This window comes from Myxine glutinosa, chromosome 8 (genome assembly GCF_964187855.1).
Source record: "Myxine glutinosa chromosome 8, kmMyxGlut1.1, whole genome shotgun sequence".
Classification (NCBI taxonomy): Eukaryota; Metazoa; Chordata; class Myxini; order Myxiniformes; family Myxinidae; genus Myxine; species Myxine glutinosa.
The window spans coordinates 165,628,142-165,643,859 of NC_136268.1; the positions used below are offsets into that span (position 1 = coordinate 165,628,142).

The following is a 15,718-nucleotide window of genomic DNA, read 5'->3' on the forward strand; positions in this document are numbered from 1 at the left end:
CTACTAATGATGGAACCACCTCCCCTCCCAGCTCAAACCTGTGCATGCTATCCACCACTCCTCGTCTCACTACCACACTCGACGTTCTTGCTTTGAAGCCCATTATTGCCCACCGCATCAACCTTTCCAGTCGTCCCTGTCCTCTACTGCTGCATCAGTGGACTGTTGGACAACTGTCAGGTCATCCATGAAAGCAAACATTGCTGGCAACCTCTGACCAGGGGCTAGCTCCACTTCTTTCCCATGTCCACTCACCGCACGTGTCAACAACTCCATAACCAGCACAAACAAAATAGGGGAGATGGTACATCCCATCGGTATCCTCACTTCCAACTTCTGCCACTCTGTTACATAGGACTGTGTCGCAAACCGCATCCAAAACTGATCATTATATGCCATCAAAAAATCCCTAAATCTCCGTGGCATCCAAGATAAATTCATGGCATACCTGATCAAGCCATGCGGCACTGACCCGTGACCCATATGCATTCTCCAAATCCAGCCATACCACCGCCACATCCTTCCTTTGCCTCTTTGCCTCCTGTAACACCTGCCAGTCCATTGCCGAGTGTTCAATGCATCTTGGTGATCCTGGTATTCCTGCCTTCTGCACAGAACCATCCATGAAACCATTCCCTCTGATGAAGCCTGAGAGCCGTGCCGCAAAGACACTCATCAATATCTTCCCATCTACATTGAGCAATGACATTGGTCTAAACTGCTCCAGTGTCACAGCCTCCTCCTGCTTTGGAATTTTAACTCCTTCCGCCCTAGTCCATTGACTGGGCACCACTCCTTGCCTCCATACCACCTTCAGAGCCTTCCACAGATACTGCCTGATGCCTTCACAACTCTTAAACACCTTGTATGGCACTCCACTTGGTCCTGGAGCCAATGCTGCCCGTGCCTTCCTCAAAACTGCCTCAACCTCAGACATCTTTGTCTCTGACAAATCAAATGGAACACCTGGCTCTGTCGGTCTCACCAATCCTTCGATGTCCTTCACCACTTCGTTCCTCCTTGTGTCTGCATACGTGACACGCAGGTGACCTTCCAACTCTTCCTTTGGTACCTTCAGTACACCACCTCGAGACGGCTCCAACAGATCCTTCATAAACCGAAAAGGCTTCTCAAAGAACCTCTTTCTCTTCCTCTGCCTCTCCTTTCTTCGCCTCCTCATCCTTTCCACTCTCTTCAACTTCACCAACCTCATCCTCACCTGCTTCGTCAACACCTCAAGCCCATTCCTCTCCCCTTCCACTGCCCTCTTCCATCTTCCATTCAAACTCCTCAACTCCATTCTCAACTCATGGATCTCCCTCTGCCTCCTGCTCAAACATGCCTCCTTCTCACCCCTCTCTACACACTCTTTCATTCCAAACGTGACACATGCATACTCAAACACAATCTCATTCATCTTTCTCAATCTATCTTCCACCCTTCCTTTCAACCTATGAAGCGCCCCACACACCACTCCATCCATTCTCTCCCATACTTCTCTTTCTCCCATACCTGGCCATTTCACCCTCCTCCTCACATCCTTTCCCTGCTGAAGTACAACCCCAGGGCATACAACACTGTGGCTTGCTACCTGGCTGTAGCAATATATATATATATATATATATATATATATATATATATATATATATATATATATATCATTATCCTAGATATAGATATTGTGTGTGTGTGAGTGTGTGTGTTCAGAAAGAAAAGAAGGATGTGTGATTGACTATACTGGCATGACTGTCTCTTTTGGGACTTCGGTGTCTTCAGAGGCTTTTGGGTCTTAAGGGTCTTATGCTTAATCTGGGTATTTAAGGGTCTTTGGGTTCTTCAGGGTGTTTTGGGTATTCAGGGTGTTTGGGTCTTTGGGGTCTCTTGAGTCTTCAGTGCCATTTGGGTCTTCAGGGTCTTTTGGATCCTCTGGGCCGTCAAGGGTATTTGAGGTCTTTGGGGTGTTTTTGGTCTTCGGGGTCATTGGGGTCTTTGAGGTCTTTGGGGTCTTCAGGGTTTTTGGGGTATTTAAGGGTCTTTGTGGTCTTCAGTGTGTTTTGGGTCTTCAGGGTGTTTTTGGTCTTCGGGGTAATTTGGGTCTTTGGGGTATTTTGGGTCTTCGGGGCCATTTTGGTCCTCAGAGTCTTTTTGAACCTGAGGGCCTTCAAGGGTATTTTGGGTCTTTGGGGTCTTTCAGGGTATGTTGGGTCTTCAGGGGTCTTGGTGGTCTTAAGGGTCTTGGGGACTTAAAGGGTTGTCAAAGGTCTGAGGGGTCTGAGCAGTGTAAAGTCTAAACGTAATTAAGAGGGTGTTATTTTTTTTTTGAAGAAGACGTTTTGGCCACATGTAAACATACAAACAAACAGTTACATGTAAACATACAAACATAACTACATACGTTTGCTATATTATAATAAGATGCGGAATTTCACCACAAAATATTTATATGTGCTCTCAGGAATGGACACTAGAAATGCAAATGTTGCAATCCACCCACTGGCATAGCGAAGGGGGGGGGGGGGGGGGGCGAAAGGGGCGGTTGCCCCGAGCGGCACTTTTAGGGGGCGGCAAATTTGTTATTTTACATCTATCATTGTCGACACATCGTACCATTTTGCCGCGGCGCTTGAAAGCGCAAGCGAAGGGAGGAGTTAAACTGTGCAAATGGCCCCGCCCTCCGTTTGCTGACCAATGGTTGCAACCAACGATATCCCCGAGAGAGGGGGCGGGCAAAAGGAGCGCGTGGCATGCCGGGAAACTAAGCCTAAGCGGCTTCGCGCTCATTGTTGTTCGCAGGTCGCGGCTCATTCGTGTCCGCGGCTCATTTGTCCAGTCCAGGTGAGAAAGGTTTAAGAACAAAAAAGCAGAATTTATTTGCACGATTTGTAAAGGTTGAAAATGCATTTTCTTTCTTTTCTTTGAAATCGTATCGGATAAAACACAATCATCTATTTATTACGTAAGCAAAAATGGTAGAATTCCCCTTTTGAAGGTCGAGGGGTGGCGAGCTGATGCGACATGGCGCTTCACGGAGGGGAGAAGCCACGTGACCTCAGGGTCTTGCTGCTGATCACCATCTTAGCAAATTGTTGAGAAGTCGAACTTGTAAAAGTCCCCTTCCCCCCAGTGTCAGGATTCTCTTGTGATCGATAAGTTATTATCATCGCGGAGCTTTCGCTACCTCCGCCACCAAAGGTTATGTTTTCACCCCTGTCTGTCTGTCTGTCTGTCTGTCTGTCTGTTTGTGAAAAAAAAATCAAAAAAAGTTATGGATGGATTCGGACGAAACTTGGTGGACCGGTTGGGTGTCTGACAAAAAGAATCGATTCGATTTTGGTGAACATCTGAATATGGATTCGGATATGATAATTATTTAATTTTTTACGTGATTCTTCACCCTTGAGTGATATAGCCAACCAGGTGGAGGTACGCTCTCCACTGAGTGCTGTTCTCGTTCTCTCTGCTTCCATCTTTGCAGGGTTAGCATGCTGAACTTGCTTCCGCAGTCGTTTTTCTTCTCTTTTTAGCTCACCTGGAACGAAGTTCAGGGGAGCTTATGCGATGGAGCGTTGTCTGTCTCAGTCAGTCAGACTGTCAGTCCGTCCGTCAGTCCATCGGTCAGTCCGTCAGTCCATCCGCCAGTCAGTCCGTCAGTCCATCCGTCAGTCCGTCAGTCAGTCCATCAGTCCGTCCGTCAGTCCATCAGTCCGTCCGTCAGTCCATCGGTCAGTCCGTCAGTCAGACTGTCAGTCCGTCCGTCAGTCCATCGGTCAGTCCGTCAGTCAGACTGTCAGTCCGTCCGTCAGTCCGTCAGTCAGACTGTCAGTCCGTCCGTCAGTCCATCGGTCAGTCCGTCAGTCCATCCGCCAGTCCGTCAGTCAGTCCATCCGTCAGTCCGTCAGTCAGTCCATCATTCCATCTGTCCATCAGTCAGTCCGTCAGTCCGTCCGTCAGTCCCTCAGTCCGTCCGTCAGTCCCTCAGACAGTCCATCAGTCCGTAAACACTTGAAACGTCTCCGAAACCGCAGAAGGGATTGTGACCAAATTTGGTACAAATGATATTTGTTGTGTTGTGACTAAAGTTTGTTCACGGCATTAAATAAATCGGGGTCTAAGGGGGTTTACCGGGGGGGCAAAGTGGATCCAGGTTTGACCCCCGAAAATAGGTATTTGCTTTTTTCTCAGAACCTACACACACAATTTTGATGAAACTTCACCACAACCTTCACCATCCGTGATGTACCCATGTTTGTTCAAGGCATTGGAAAAAATAGGGTCTTAGGAGGTACACGGGGTGGGAGGTGGGGTTGCCCCCCTCAATAGGTATTGTTTGTTTGTTTAAAGTCATGATTATTTTAGTATGATTTTACATGCTGCCCTGTCTTAGTCGGTGCATACCCTTAGTCGGTGCAGTATATTGTTTATTGGACCAGGTGAGGGCCAGGTGAATTGCCCGTTTTTCTTCTCTTAACGCGAGGACGTGGAAGTGACATTGTAGTTATGCTTTTGGAATACTTCTGGCATCTTATTGAATAAGTTGGGCCAATGTTTTATACAATTTATCAAAGATTAATTTTTTTACATAATTTCCACAATTTTTTGAAAACAAAACAAAATAAAACAAAACAAAACAAAATAAAATAAAACAAAACAAAACAAAGGCAAAAAACAAAACTTTCACTGTTTACTTGCACATGTAGTGTACCTAATTTGCTTTGTAATAAAGTTATTTCATTGGGCTTTGAGTTTAATTCAACAGGTGAGTTGCAAGGGGCGGCAATTTGACATCTCGCCCCGAGCGTCATTTTTCCTCGATACGCCATGTTGTACACCTGTATGTTTGCCAGTGCTGCTACAATAAACTCGTTATCTCGCGCCTTCTTCTTCTTATTATTATAATAGAGCAAACGTATATGGTTATGTATGTCGCTATGTATGTTTATATGCGACTCAAACGTCTTCTTCTTCTTCAAATAAAATTACCACCCTCTTAATTGCGACTGCTGAGACCCCTCAGACCTTTGACGACCCTTTAATTCCCCCAAGACCCTTCAGACCACCAAGACCCCGGAAGACCAAAAATACCCTGAAGACCCCCAAAGACCCAAAACACCCCAAGGACCCAAAATACCCTTCAAGGCCCCGAGGCTCAAAAAGACCCTGAATACCCGAAGACCCAAAATACCCCGAAGACCCAAAACACCCTGAAGGGCCCAGAGGATCCAAAAGACCCAAAACACCATGAAGACCCAAAAGACACCGAAATGGTCAAAGATGCCTGCCCCTCTGAAACGACGTGTGGTGAGGCGCGCGAGTCACGCTAGTACAAACAATGCTGTAGCTAGTGTAGGCTATGGACAGATAAAACGATACAACCAGAGTTTAAACATGTTGGTACACCCAAAATCAGTGTCTTCTTTATTAACTCTCTACCTCTGAGCAAGTTCATGTTCTGAGAGCGCTTGTAATGAAAACTCTCTGACGTCTATAAACGAAGAGCGATCGGTTCCGTCATGCGTGATGTCGTCATGCACGCAATGACGTGGCGAATCACGCGTGACGTCAGGCGTAGGAATGCTCCGTTCATTTATGCACATGCAGGAGCGCTTGGTGCGCTACTCCGGCGCAGGCGCCGCTGCAGCGCAGTGTCCTCCCAGCTTTACTCGGCTTACTCGCAACGCGACGGCAGGCTCGTTTCGAATAATATTCTTTATTAAAGTGTTAAAGTTGTGCTTGTCAACCTCGGTGTTAAAGTTGTGGGTGCCATCAGTGTTAAAGTTGTTCACTCCATCAGTGTTAAAGTTGTATGCCCCATCAGTGTTAAAGTTGTTCACTCCATCAGTGTTAAAGTTGTTCACTCCATCAGTGTTAAAGTTGTTCACTCCATCATTGTTAAAGTTGTGTACTCCATCAGTGTTAAAGTTGTGGGTGCCATCAGTGTTAAAGTTGTTCACTCCATCATTGTTAAAGTTGTGTGCCCCATCAGTGTTAAAGTTGTGTGCGCCATCAATGTTAAAGTTGTGCGCCCCATCAGCGTTAAAGTTGTGCACCCCATCAGTGTTAAAGTTGTGCGCCCCATCAGTGTTAAAGTTGTGCGCCCCATCAGTGTTAAAGTTGTGTGCCCCATCAGTGTTAAAGTTGTGCGACCCATCAGTGTTAAAGTTGTGTGCCCCATCAGTGTTAAAGTTGTGCGCTCCATCAGTGTTAAAGTTGTGCGCTCCATCAGTGTTAATGTTGTGTGCTCCATCAGTGTTAAAGTTGTGCGCTTCAACTTTTGCGAGTCAGCGATTTATCTATCTTCCCTGTCCACGCATGCTTCCTTTTTTTGTACAAATCCGCGGCAATGAGAATTGTAAATTTAGTATTTTTCTCTCTGTTGGCGGTGGTGCTTCTTCATGGCCAGAAGGTATGTTTCTAATATTTTTCGTCGTGATGGAAACACAGGAAAAAGTCGGCTTTTACCCAAAAGTTTATATTTCCTCGTTTCTATCCAACGATGATTCCTATGATCCGCTCATTGCATGCATCGAGTGATCTGCAGAGTTGCAATGGTTAAAGCAGAGTTTGCAAGTTCTTGGAGTGAATGAAAGTGCTGAAAAAGTTAAAATGACGTCATGTAACATTTGATAATTGGAGACGAGCGATGAATTTTGTGAATTGCAACATAAACGCTATTGGATGTTGCATTCACACTATTTTTCCTCTTTCTTTTGCAGACACAAAGTTTCCTTTTGGGAGGAGCTACAGGTAAATAAATATATATATACACCTACCAACATGATGTGAGTAAATGACCTCCTATGACGTAGTAGTTAAACCTATTCGATGATTTACGTTCGCACCATGGTGATGAAACTGCTATATATTTTTTATCTATCAATAAAGCAACATGTGATTGTTGCAAGTACAGGCTACGTTTTGCAGCAATATGTGTGTCACGTTGCCTGTCTAACACTCGCGATGGTCACTTAGAACGATTTATGCCCCTCAGGAGACCTGTCAGAGCGATTGTCTGAGTTCGAGTTCACCACTCCAGTGAGCACGGATGGCAGCGGTGCTTTCCTTTCACTACAGCTTTCTGCGTCCGCTTCGTCAATGCGCTCCCGACGGAGCATACGAGGAGAGAGGGCCGACGAGCGGCGATTCTTCAATGTCACCGTGTCGGGGCGCCAACTCCATCTGCACCTCGAGCCCGTGGGGGAGCGCCTGCTTGCCCCGGGGGCGTCTGCTGAGTGGCGATGCGATGGGGGGGCTTCACGACGAAGAGTTATTCGCCAAGACTGCGTTTTCCGTGGAAGTGTCACCGAGATTCCAAACACGGTCGTTGCGCTAACCAACTGTGATGGCCTGGTACGTGTAGACACATGTGATGTGTGTTGCTCCTGCATGTATGTAGAATGCTTCGATGAGCAAGGAAATATAGAGGCTGATGGGATGAACACAAACCCACATTTACAGTCATACAGTGCCTTCAGAAAGTATTCACGCCCCTTGACTTTTTTCACATTTTGTTGTGTTACAGCCTGGATTAGAGATTTTTACGGTGTGTCCCATAGGGAAAATCCGTCTATAACAGTGTTTGTCTGTCCGTACACTACCAGTCAAAAGTTTTAGAACACCTCAATTTTTCCAATTTTTATTGAAATTTAAGCAATTCAAGTCCAGTGAATAACCTGAAACGGTACAAAGGTAAGCAGTAAACTGCTCGAGGTTAAAAAAATAAGTTTAGGTTAGCAAAAAGGGGAAAATAATGTAAATTGCACAGTTATGTTGTTAAAAAAAAAAGGCCTTCTTCAGGGAACAAGTAATGGGTTAACAACTTACACCTGTTCTGCAGCAATGTAAGTAAATTTAGCCTTGAAAATTGATGCAAACAATTCCTACAGGTGTCCCAACCTCTGCTGATTACTTGATGACAAACCCCCTGTCTGTATAAAAGCAGTATTGGAACAGACTGTTATTACACGCTCTGAAGCATTATTTGGACAATATTGCACTGCAGGAAGTAGTATATTGGAAACTGGAGGAAATCTGACAGGAAGAGGTCTGGCAGACCCAAAGCCACAACAGAATCAGAAGACAAGTTTCCGAGAGTCAACAGCTTGCGTGATAGGCGGATCACAGGACAACAGCTTCAAGCACAGCTTAACACTGGTCGAAGTAAGCAAGTCTCAGTTTCAACTGTGAAGAGAAGACTTCAAGCTGCAGGTTTGACCGGTCGAGTGGTAGTAAGAAAGCCATTGCTAAGATGGCAAAATAAGAAAAAGAGGCTTGCCTGGGCCATGAAGCACCGCCAGTGGACTACTGAAGACTGGAAGAAGGTCTTATGGACCGATGAATCAAAATTTGAAATCTTTGGTTCATCACGCAGGGTTTTTGTACGCCGTCGAGTAGGCGAAAGGATGGTACCTCAGTGTGTGACACCAACTGTCAAACATGGAGGAGGAAGCGTGATGGTCTGGGGCTCTTTTGCTGGATCCAGAGTCGGCGACTTGCACAGAGTGACTGGCACCCTGAACCAAAAGGACTCCCACAGCATTTTGCAGCGCCATGCAATACCCCCTCTGGTATACGCCTAGTTGGTCAGGGGTTCATCCTACAGCAAGATAATGACCAAAAACACACCTCCAGGCTATTGCAAAACTACCTTCAAGGAAAAGAACAAGACGGTCGGCTTCAAATCATGGAATGGCCAGCACAGTCTCCAGACTTAAACCCCATCGAGCTGGTTTAGGATGAACTGGACAGAAGGGTGAAAGCAAAACAACCTACAAGTGCAACACATTTGTGGGAACTTCTGCAACCGTGTTGGGAAGAACTTTCCGAACAATATTTGATTTCCATTGTAGAAAGAATGACACGAGTGTGTTCGGCGGTTATATCTGCAAAAGGTGGCGACTTTGCTGAGTCAAAAATTTAAATTAAATTTTGTTAAACAAAATGATTCTATGATTTCTTTTTTATCTCTAATTGTTTATTTGTTCTATGCTTAATTTCAGAGTACATTGAGACATTAAACTGTGTAAATTTCAATAAAAACTGGAAAAATTGAGGTTCTAAAACTTTTGACAGGTAGTGTATGTATGTATGTATGTACGTACGTATGTATGTATGTATGTATGTATGTATGTATGTATGTGTGTGTGTCCCCTCAAACATACACCAATCAGAGCTGAGGATCTGGACACATGACGGGGTGATGTGATGTCATTACGCCTGACTCCACACACCGCCATTTTGATTCCTACGCCATTCAGGCCGGACATGTCATTGAACCTGTTATGTATCACAATCTGCATGCTCTACCTTCACGTTTTCCATTCAGTGTGAAACACAAACAAACACGTGAAACACATAAAGTAAAACACGTGAAAATATGGATCTTTTTATAACACTCGATTGTTATCGTGGCTGTGGTTGTTGTTGTTTGTGGGCCCCTTCTGTGTAGTTTTATATATTTTTCTATTGATTCGCAAAATACTGTATATATAATTTTGTATGCTGTTCCGTGTCCTAAAGGGTTTCTACTGTCGTCGAATCATAAATGTGTGTCGGGATGGTTCTGAGGTCACTTTGATAGTGTTGACTAATTGACCAACATATAGAATAAACCAGTGTCTCAATGCAATCTCTTCACTTCCATTGTGACAGACAGCTTAGGGACTTAGAGTATTTCAAAATAATTTAATACTTACATTATTTGCTAACTGGTATCTCCACTCAGGTCATACTGTCCTCTTCAACTGAAGTATCAAACAAGCTCGGCTAAGCCGCTGTTAGACTATCGGTCTTGTTTGTCACTGATGTACTTGTAGTGACCCATAATGTCAAAGTGGAATATATTTTTAGAAATTTTAACAAAGCAATTAAAAATGAAAACCCAAAATGTCTCGAGTCAATAAATATTCATCCCCTTTGCTATGACGGTCCAAATTGAGCTCAAGTGCATCCAATTCTATTGAACATCCTTCAGATGTCTCTACAACTTGATTGGATTCCACGCTGGTCAATGCAATTGATTGGATATGATTTAGAAAGAAACACACCTTTCAATTAAGATCGCACAGTTGAGAGTGCACGTCAGAGCAGAAATTCTGCCACAAAGTCCAAGGAACTGTCCGTATAACTCCAAGATAGAATTGTGAGGAGGCAAAGATCTGGGGAAGGGCATAAAACAATTTCTAGAGTGTTGAAAGTTCCAAAGAGCACAGTGAGCTCCATCATTAGAAGATGGAAAGAATATGGAACTAACCAGACTCTTCCAAGAGCTGGCTGTCCGACCAAACTGAGCAACCGGGCAAGAGTGACCAATAACCCAATGAGCACTCCGACTGAACTACAGAGTACCTTGGCTGAGATGGGAGAACCTGACAAAGCACAACGGTCTCTGCAGCACTTTACAAATCTAGGCTTTATGGGAGAGTGGCCAAACGGAAGCCACACCTGAGAAATAGGCATGTGACGTCATGCCTGGATTTTGCAAAAAGGCATGTGAAACACTGATAGCATGAGACAAAATATTCTGTGGTCTGATGAGATGGAAATTTAACTCTTTGGCCTGAATGCAAAGCGCTATGTCTGGCAGAAACTGAGCACAGCTCATCACCCATCTAACACCATCTCTACCACGAAGCATGGTGGTGGCAGCATCATGCTATGGGGATGCTTTTCAGTGCGAGGGAATAGAGGGAACAATGAATGGAGCCAAATACAGGCAAATCCTTGAGGATAAACTGCTTCGGAGTGCAAAAGACCTTGGACTGTGACGAAGATTTCTGTTCCAACAGGACAATGACCCCAAGCATACATCCAAAGCAACAATAGAATGGCTTCAGAACAAGAACGTAAAAGTCAATGAGTGGTTTAGCCAAAGCCCAGACTTTAATCCCATTGAGAATCTGTGGAAATATTTGAAGATTGCTGTTCACCGATGCTCCTCATCTAACTTCACAGAGATTGAGCAAATCTGCAAGGAAGAATGGAAGAAACTTCCCAAATCCAAATGTGCAAAGCTGATACAGACATACTCAAGAGTATTTGAAGCTGTATTCACTGGCAAAGGTGCTTCTACAAAGTATTGACTCAGGGGGTGAATACTTCTGAAAATTAAGTATTTCTGTATTAAATTTTAAATAATTTTGTAAAAAAATTGAAAAATAAATTTCACTTTGACATTATGGGATTTTATGTGTCGATCAGTGACAAAAAATCTCATTTTAATCCATTTCAAATTCAGGCTGTAGCACAATAAAATGTGAAAAAGTTACAGGGTGTGAATACTTTTTGAAGGCTGTTTAGATGATCACCAGATTTGCTCTTATCCTTCCTGAAAGGTCATTAGGTGCTCTTATCCTTCCTGTACTAAAGTCTCCTTTTGTTACCAATAACTTGAGATGTACTAACACTGTCCATTTAAATAATAGCAGTCTTCTAACATGTTATTGAAAACTAAGACTGTAGTTTCACCATAAGATGCTCTTCACGCATGGTTACATGATCATCACCCTCAATCTGTGTCCTATTGAAGGTGATAAGTTCACGTTTTCAATGAATGGATTTCCGTGGTTCTGCAGATGCATGGACCACCATCCTGGCATCACAGAATAATCTACATATGACATCAGAAAAAAAATGGCAGAATTTGACTCCTTCCGGCATTCTCCAACCCCTTTCCCCCATGCTCCCTCTTCTTCCCCTTCTCCCCCTCCTCCACTTCCTCACCCAACTTACATCCTCTAACAGTCTAATATGTAGATGTTTTCCTTAAGGAGCATTGTGTAGTTTCAGCAACGTATTGCTTTAAGGTCATTTTTAGGCACACCATCTATAATAATAAAAGGCAGTGTCCGTCCATCCGTCCGTCTCCTCCATAACTCCAAAACCATGAAACCTAGTGGACCAAAACTTTGCTTGCATACACCTGGACCACCAACAGATTGCATTGATGAAAACTGGGTGTTTGGGTGTGTTATAACACCCTTTTTAAAGATGATTAATGAGGTGCTCATAAGAAAAAACTTTAACAATATGGCGGCCCACCATCTTGGCCAGTCCACTGCCACTCGTTGGGTTGTTAAGCTGTCATTTTGTTTTGGCCTATTCAAATGTGCCTTGCCTTGGAAACACGATCGAATATCATTACATAATTGAAGCATATCTTCAAAATCTGGATTCGGATATGAGGATTGGATCCTGTAGGCTAAATAAATGTCCAAATCTGGAGATAAATCTGACAAAATTTACCATATCTAGCGATTTTTATAATTAATTGTATATATGCATTTATTTAAGTGAGGCTGTCATTCTTCTTCTGGAGTTTGTTTTTTTATTTAACTTAATAATAATTTTTAACTTAATTCATGCTTCCATAGGATAGGGTGTCTCCTTCCTCCACTGTACCTGCGATCTGTTTTTAAAATTCCCTCCAGATGATGGACCCAGATTGCATATATTTTGAAGTATTAAAGATTTGTTTCAAGCAGAAAGCAATCAGCTTGCTATTGCTTGCCAAGCCAGCTGTTCCTTATCATTTCGTTGGAGTGCTTGCTTGAGTGCTTAAGCCGCTTAGCGAGGGCTCCACAAACGAAGTGAGAAATGCCTGTGTACTTAATTAATTAGTCACAATGCCAGGGAAGTTTGGGTGTGTCATAACACCCTTTTTGAATTTGATTAACAAGGTGAACCACCACTTGGTGAACGCTATTCAGGCTGCTTTTGCAACCCATGGTGTTACAGTAGACAGAGCTCCCTTTATGTTTTTACGTACCCATTTTTTTATTGACTAACATTTTTGTGCGATACACTTTCATTGTATTAATAGATAATTATAATAATATACCTATAAAAAAATACTTATTAAAAAAACAACAAATCAAACGTCATGTTTGGAAGTTGGAACTCAAAACATCTGCCATATCGAACTGTATCATTGCAAGTGTAAAGTCGACATTTTGTGTGCTCTCAGTGGTTTCTGCATTTCGCTGATTTTCTGCTTGATTTTCACATTCATAAAAGACTATTTAAAGGTAAATCTTTGTGGTTGCTATTTTTGTGTTTGGTGTACTTCATCTGTGCTGTCCACCCGGAGACGTCCGTAGACACCCTGAGAACAAATTAATGCTTTTTAGCAGTCAGAACTGCTGCTAAGCTCAATTCCGCAGCTTAAATTTTTCCCGCAGCATAGGGCAAAGCCGTCTAGGACAGTGTTTGTCCGTCCGTATGTATGTCCCCTCAAACATATACCAATCAGAGCTGAGGATCTAGTCACATGACAGGGTGATGTGATTACGTCTGATGTCATTAGGGCGGTATGGCGGCTGACTCTCCAGACTCCGGCATTTTTATTCCAATTTCGTTCAGGCCGAACATATCGCCGAACCTGTCCTATATCACAATCGCCATGCTCTACCTTTACATTTTTCATCCAGTGTGAAACATAAACAAACCGATTGTTAAAATGACCATCAAATGTCGAAAGCATCTAGATGTTATGGCTCTTGCAACAATACGGTATGTATCGGCCTTAGGCTTCATGCCTCACCTTCAGACCGCTTCAGACAAATTAAGCCCAGGTTTCTTAATACAGTCGTGTGTCGTTTCAGTAGTATCGTTTTCGTAATAGTAGTAATAATAATAAAGTAAATATGACCATAACACTTTAATCCCAATGTCGTGAATACAAAGTTAATGGATGGAAGCGGTGTATGGTTCATGAATCAATGGTAAGTGGTGCACGGAACTAACAACCGCAGAAGTAAGGAATTCGCCTCAGTTTTTTGATGCATGTTATTTACCCAACCGTTGTGGGGTACATAGATTACAATAGATCTTCCCTCAGTTCTGTAAGTAAAACTTACCTCACGGATGTCGGGATTCCTCCAAATTTCTTTGTTGAATGCTATTAACAGCATTAGCGACTGTTTATAAAAAGCTAATCATACGTGTCTGTGGTTTATAATATTTTGCAAGCCCGGCTATGCCGCTGTTAGACTTTCGGTCTTGTTTTAATCTGGCTCAGGTTAAGAGTCTCCGGCCATCATAACCTTTCATTCTCTGCTAACTCCCCCTCTTCCCCTCGCCTCCCTCCCCCTCCCTCCCCCTTCTGTCTTCCCTCTCACATCCTCCCTTCCCTTCCCTTCCTCTCCTACCCCTCCCCTCCTCTTCATATTCCCTGTCGGGAAGTGACTCGGTGTTACCCGCAACGCCGGGTATTTTTGCTAGTCCTTAATATATACAAGCGAGGTCAAGCCGACAGGACAACCAGATTGATAGCTGACCACTCAAGACCATCATCGGCATTACGTGATTGATGCAGGTTTGTCTTTCCCTGCTCGTCTCGTGTAAGCTGGTGTCAGATCTATGATTTATCCATCTCGCTGAATGAGCCTTTTAATTATTTATCCAGTTCATGACTTATTTTGCAAAGGAAGTCTGTCAGAAATGGAGAAAGAAAAATACAGGATAGAATCTGTACACAAGGAAAACAAAATAACCTAAGGAACCCTCATTTTGGAGACTGGGACACAGTATAAAGTGTTCTACCAGAGACTGCATGGAAATCAAGGGGCTCCAGAGACCCCAGATGACCGTGGTTGGCCTTGTATGAAGAAGCCAAGCTTTTCACTGATTTACTGCAGGGTGTTGTGTGGGCACGAGGGTGCTGCCCTTGTCTCCATTGATGACTTTAACTTTCAATTTATCTCTTCAAAAGCAATCGATGTTGCACGTGCTTCTTGGTGACCCTGTTAATATCGTGGTCATATATAGATAGCTACGGTATGTATGACTTACCAATCAGCTGTCATAACTAAGGGAAGTGAACAAACGCCCTTTTAGGTTGTGATGTCATTTCAAGTGGGGATTCGAAATGTGAAAGCAATTACAGCAAGTCTGGCATAGCAGGATTATAATGGGAACCAGCAGGCCATAGCCATGCTGCTAAAGGGGCACCCTATAGCATACGATGAGAATCAGCAATTTGGAAAAGCTTTACACATTTGTGATCTTCTGAAAAGGAATGAGTAATTCTGTTTCTAACTGAGGTATATGACTTTTCAACATTGAGCAGCCCTTCTGTGGCCCATCCATGCAATAACATCCTGAGGATTATGCTGCCGCATTCACTTTCTGAAGTGCTTTTTCTTCACCCTTTTGAATGATCTCGAGAATGTTTGATGGGCAGCTTTGAGAGTGAATGTTTGTTTGTGGCGATGGTGTGTTTTGCTGAAGGATGTGTAATTAACTCAGCAGTCTTGCCACCCTTAGGCTGGTCTTATCCACCTGCCTGATGAGGATTATTTCATCGAGCCGTTAGAACGAGGGTCGATCGAGGGTGAACAAACACGAGGAAGGCCTCACGTGATATACCGCAGATCATCTATAAAGACCCTTCTCAATCCTACAGCTACTCGCCATTCAGGTGTGTAGATTCCTCGCAAGCAATGTAATATGTCTTTCATGTACAGGGCCTTCAGAAAGTATTCACACTCCTTGACTTTTTCACATTTTGCTGTGTTACAGCCTGAATTTAAAATGGATTAAATTGAGATTTTTTTGTCACTGATTTACACTTAATACCCCATAATGGCAAAGTAGATTTTGTTTTTAGAAATCTTTACAAATTAATAAAAATTCAAATACAGAAATATCTAATTTACATAAGTATTCAACCCCCTGAGTCAATATTTCATAGAAGCGCCTTTGGGAGCGATTACATCTTCGA

General features: G+C 43.4%; 1 protein-coding gene across 1 annotated transcript in view; it reads left to right on the forward strand.

Moving 5' to 3' along the window:
* Positions 1–5,836: 5,836 nt before the first annotated feature.
* Positions 5,837–15,718, forward strand: part of LOC137433067 (A disintegrin and metalloproteinase with thrombospondin motifs 3) — a 388,598-nt gene continuing 378,716 nt past the window's right edge. Inside the window, exons 1-4 of the mRNA XM_068125510.2 lie at positions 5,837–6,403; positions 6,714–6,744; positions 6,989–7,347; positions 15,262–15,415. Coding sequence (XP_067981611.2) covers positions 6,341–6,403; positions 6,714–6,744; positions 6,989–7,347; positions 15,262–15,415 — 607 coding nt within the window. The 5' untranslated portion in view covers positions 5,837–6,340. The remainder of the gene's footprint in view (positions 6,404–6,713; positions 6,745–6,988; positions 7,348–15,261; positions 15,416–15,718) is intronic.